Consider the following 5,203-nt stretch of genomic DNA (forward strand, 5'->3'; position numbering starts at 1 on the left):
GGAATTTAATAATGGGGGTTTGAATACGGATTTCTTCTTTAATTACATGTTTTTAACAATACCAGTAAACATAAATATCTTAAAAGAACTACAGTTGATTATTGGCCATGACCCTAACTAACTCTTACTTTTTTTGGCAGAGCGTAAACGAAGGTAACTTCTTTACTATGGAACCTGACGGCTTTGGGCCCCTTTAATATGCACATGGTGGGGTTTGCACTTTATATAACAACTTCAATTTTGGCACAGGTAATAATTGTCACTCAGCACTTTAAGTGACAGTTTTGCACTTTATTAGCAATGATTTGCAGCAGTACAGTTTTGGCAATTGCATATTTGCAATATTTTTATATAATTTATACTAGTTTGATGTAGTATTATTTAAATGAATGTAACGAATTAATTGGAATGTCGTCTGGCAAGATGCGGACGGGTACTCGGTGCCACCTGAAAGAGAGGGGGGTTAGCTGGGAAGCCTCCGAACGTGTTTATGCTTGTGTAAGGATGAGCAGCGGATTGAGAATATCATTGTGTGCAATAATATGTTTGAGCGTGTGGTATATATCATGCGACGGTTAAAGTTGCATTAATTGTATAAGTGAACACTGGTGTACAAGTTTACATCACCAAAGAAGGTTCCGGGAACGAACCAAGTGGCGAGAATAAGGCCCGCAGGGGTTTTCTTTGTCTTAGGTTGGGATGTAGTTATATTATTATGGACAGTTTATAAAGTTGTTATTTGGGTTCCAATTAACGATGGCTATAACAACAATAACTGCTATGTCAATGATAGTTAGAGATAATTCTTTATAATAATTATAATGACGCGTGGTATTTATTTAGTGTAGCCTGGTGAATGGTTTCTCCGCAATCAAGTCATCTGAAGACCTCTACAAAGAGCGCAGTCTTCAGTAAGAGACAGAGCGGTGAACCTGTACAGCAGAGGGGTGAACACCTGTAGCAGCCTGGCTACTGTTCTTTTGTGGTGTTTTTGAAATAAAGTCACCTGGTTTTGCAAGCTCTAACCGTCCTCTCCGTGGTCGATTCTTCCCTGAAAATCCAACGGCTAAAGGGTGGCGGTTTCTCAGCCAGGAGGTCAAATAAGTTTGTGTCCAACACTAATAAGCCGTTTCCTGTAAATATTTGTATGGTTCCTCTCATACTTGATACAGCGCAGGTACACTTTGTAAACGAGATAAACTTTTGTCCTGCGCATTTTTTAAAGCGTATAGCAGTGCACAATTTGCCTTATTTTGTGAAAGACTGTAACAGGCATGTAGTTAAGACAAGCGGCCTGTTTCACTAGACATCGGCTGATTAATCATCGTCACTCTCTTGTGTTTTCAGACATGCACAATCAGGCAGTCGAAAGTATGCATTTATGGAACAATGGTGTTTTCCCAGAACCTCGTTGAAGACGTAAGTTTGAAAGCACTCTCAAGGGGCCCCTTTTTGAGTAAAGCAATTATGATTTGTTTATGTAATTCGTTGGAAACCAGGCAGAAGATGCATCTAAATAAATAGTGGGAAGATCTAAGCTGATGTGGTGTTCCTTCGGGAAAATATTTGACTCCAAGTGGATAACGTATGCTTCAAAATAAAAATATCAGGATTTAATCCATGTCTTTCACGGGATAATTTCTCACCAGGATTACAATCATACCAATCCTTCTGATTTTGACTTTTATTTTGATAAGTAGTGGCAAAAAAACGATTTATTGCAAATGGAATGACGTGTTTGGTTTGGCCCACTGCTCAAAACCATAGCAAATTCAGAAAACGGTAACGTCTAATAGCCTCAATGGGGTAGTAAACGCTAACCCTAACCCGTCAAGTGCTGCACCTGTTTTTCACACATTGGTCATCCTCGGCTCAAAGATGTCCCGCCCTCAGCCTATCACGTAGGCAATCATGGAAACCTATATAACACGAGGAATGGAAAAACTCAAAAGTACCATAGGGCTCATATTCGAGCCTGAGACGGCTGGAAAACAGGGCTTCGGGGGCTTAAGCAGGTTAACAGGCATCAGCTCATACAGCTGATTGATGAAACGCATGATAAAGGCTAACTCTTTTCCATGCGAGCTGTTCGTCCCATACATTCTGGTATGTTCCCCCAGAAGGCAGATAATGTTGAGGGCTTATCTTGCAGTCTTTTCTCACATGCTGTCTGCAGGTAATTCATAATTAAGAAGGTGGCAGGGCTTGGAGCAGACTCAAGCAGTCTGAGCAGCACAAATGGTGTATATCAAACAGTGACCAGTGGGGCGCACTGATCGCTTTCCTGTGAGTACAGGAGAAAGGAGTGTGGTGGGGTAGGCCTCGCAAGGGAGGGCATCGGGGGATGAAGGATGTTACCTGGATGTTTGTCTGACAGTTCTTCCTCTCTGTATCTTCACCCCTGCTGGCAGCACTCATCAACAATATTAATCAAAGTCTGATGTCTGCTCAATTAGACTGAGGCTCTCCTCGACAACAACCAAACAACACGGAGCCTCAGGTGCACAAATACATAAAAACTGCACGCATTAAAACAATATGAACACCTAGCAGCAGCTAAATGGAAGCATTCTGCCCCTATTAAGGTTTATCTACACACATATGTTGTCTTTCTGTGCTTTTGTTAGCAGCGCGGTATGACAGAAAGAGGTAACCCTTGAAATTCAAGGAGAAATCAAGTAGCCTGATGTCAATGTACTACAAACAGCATCCTCATGATTGCCAACCTTGACAGTCAGTGCTGATTTATACCAAAGGATAAACATTGGAGAGTGGGTTTTTTTTGTAGAGAAAACGTTGAGATGTTGCACTTCAGATGGCACTTGGAACTACACAGTTAAGGTCGGAATCATTGTTTACACGAACAAGAAAACATTTCAAGACTGTTATATAAGTTATTTTAGGTTATTGGTTCCACTTTTCCACAATGGCCATCTTTGAACTCTATGATTGTAATTTAAAAAATAAGAATTCAACTTGTAATATTCTGATGTGACAGAAAGACATTTTGGTCGACAACTGGAATAAATATAAGAAATAAATTCATTATCTTTTGAGGAAACCAAGAGATTAGACCATCTTGCTTCAGGACATACCAATATGTTCAACCATTGTCTTTTTTGATTAGCAAGAGTTCAATACATCTGGGCATCCTTGAGTATTTCAATGCATTAAGTATTTGAAAGTCTATCTTTGAGTTTTATTTTTGTTATTCGGTTGAACCCTAATGTTGGAAAAAGCTGCATCAAACTCAGAACAAAGGATCTTCGAGAACACATCTGATCAATGTCTTCTTTTTATTGTGATCCATTATAAGTCATCGTTCTTTCTTGTAATGATGTTTGTGTCTACGAGGCGTCTTGAATGTTGATCTGATAGGGAGCTTCCTTGCATTATGCAGTGGAACGTAACAGATGGCAGACAGAAAAAACAGAATGTGTAGCAAAGGCCAAATGCCACTCCTGGATACAATCTGGAGAACCAAAATAAGCAGAAAAAAGTATGTTGCTTATCACTGTCTGCTTCCTATCACAGCATACATATAATGGCAAAGACTGGTGTCATGAGTCAGTATATTGGTAGGTCCAGTTGTAAGCCCAGAGGGACTGGAAGCATGTTCGGTATACTGAGGTTATTTATCCTCCCGTCATCCTCCTTCCCCTCAGTACATCCCTCTGTTCTGGCATGTTATTAAAAACAAACAGCTCCAGACTCTTTGGATACCAGTGTCCTTGCTGCTGCTCAGCCACAGCCGTCAGCCAGTATCACACACACACACACACACACACACACACACACACACACACACACACACACACACACACACACACACACACACACACCAAATCTAATCTGGGAATATGAGGTCACTTAACACAACTGACACGTTTGTAGCACTGGAAAGGACGTTAAAAAGTTATGTTTAATTTTATGCGTTTACGTTTCAAGCAGCAAATAACTTTGACGTTTTCAATATAAAGATTTGGTAGAGTATTGGTGCCTTGTGTTCTGAAATAATTATATTAAGTTTGATTTTAAGAATTTCTTGTCACCATAAGTTTACATGAAGAAGAAGAAAAGAACACACTATATCAATCCCACAAGGGGAAATGTTGGTTTTCTCTATCGTCAAACATTTTTTTAAGTTGAAAAAACCAACATGCCAACAAAATAACAAGAGATCATACTGAGATTCTATTTCATTTTTGGTTTTCTGTATTTACTGGCATAGCCACAAGATTGAGAAACTAACAACACGTGTTACAGTGGAACATGTGTGGCACGTAACACACGTGAGTCAGTGATGGTTGCCCTCTTCATTTTATTTTGAGTGTGTTTTTTTCTTCTGGTCAAAACAGAGCAATCACCGACCAGGACAAATCTGAGCCAGCACACACTCACAAAAGCAGGACTGCTGCTGAGGACCATGGGAGTTATCATCAAGAGGGCAGACAGCAGACCAAATTAGATTCTCAGACTGCCCTTACCAGCAAAAACAACATCCGTCATGTATTCGAAAGCACAAAACAACTTATCTGTATGTTTTCCTGACGAGAGACCCCTTCCCATTGTGCCAATAATATCCTCTCTCTTCTTCCCCAGTAGCAAAGGTGAACAACGGGTGAAAACAAAGTATGTGGTATATCTTTCAAAGCATGTACCATTAATTCTGGTTTCCTAGAACTCAACGTTTTTTTTTAACCATCAAGGCAATGTTTCATTGTAAGTCATCTTTATAAAAGTGATTCAAGAAGTGCAGAGTGCAAGGAGAGGGAAGCAGTCGAAAGAGGTCAAATCTAGAGCCAAAAGGAATTCAATGAAATCTTTGCCTTTTGGCCCATCTATGACCCCGATGAAGGCAACACGCCCAAATGTGTTGGTCTCACAATAAGGGTTGCTTTCACTTCTTTAGACTTGAAATAAATGAGACAGAAACGTCAGACGTTAAGGTCAACAAACCCCGTCCCCAATTCTACAAAAACTGCACACAGATTTTGCATTTGTTTGACTTTGCAAGAGGCTAGAAAAAAAATAGCAAAAGCCTCATCACACCTTAAAATGAAGCAGATTTTAACCATTGAAGTGTTGATTAGGTTTGTTTGTAACGTACATGTTGATAGTTTCTGAAAGGACTGAGAAAGAACATCTGCTCGGTTTATTTCATATATCCACTATTATATATGTATATATATATATATATATA

General features: G+C 39.7%; 2 protein-coding genes across 2 annotated transcripts in view; both read right to left on the bottom strand.

Moving 5' to 3' along the window:
* pde6d (phosphodiesterase 6D, cGMP-specific, rod, delta) overlaps nt 1–5,203 on the bottom strand; it is an 818,526-nt gene that overhangs the window by 238,548 nt on the left and 574,775 nt on the right. The window lies entirely within an intron of this gene.
* mvp (major vault protein) overlaps nt 2,812–5,203 on the bottom strand; it is a 16,665-nt gene continuing 14,273 nt past the window's right edge. Inside the window, 1 exon segment of the mRNA XM_010773457.1 lies at nt 2,812–2,828. Within this exon segment, the coding sequence (XP_010771759.1) occupies nt 2,812–2,828 (17 nt within the window).

This window comes from Notothenia coriiceps, unplaced genomic scaffold, assembly GCF_000735185.1.
Source record: "Notothenia coriiceps isolate Sejong01 unplaced genomic scaffold, NC01 NC01_scaffold00012568, whole genome shotgun sequence".
In the NCBI taxonomy this organism is placed as follows: domain Eukaryota; kingdom Metazoa; phylum Chordata; class Actinopteri; order Perciformes; family Nototheniidae; genus Notothenia; species Notothenia coriiceps.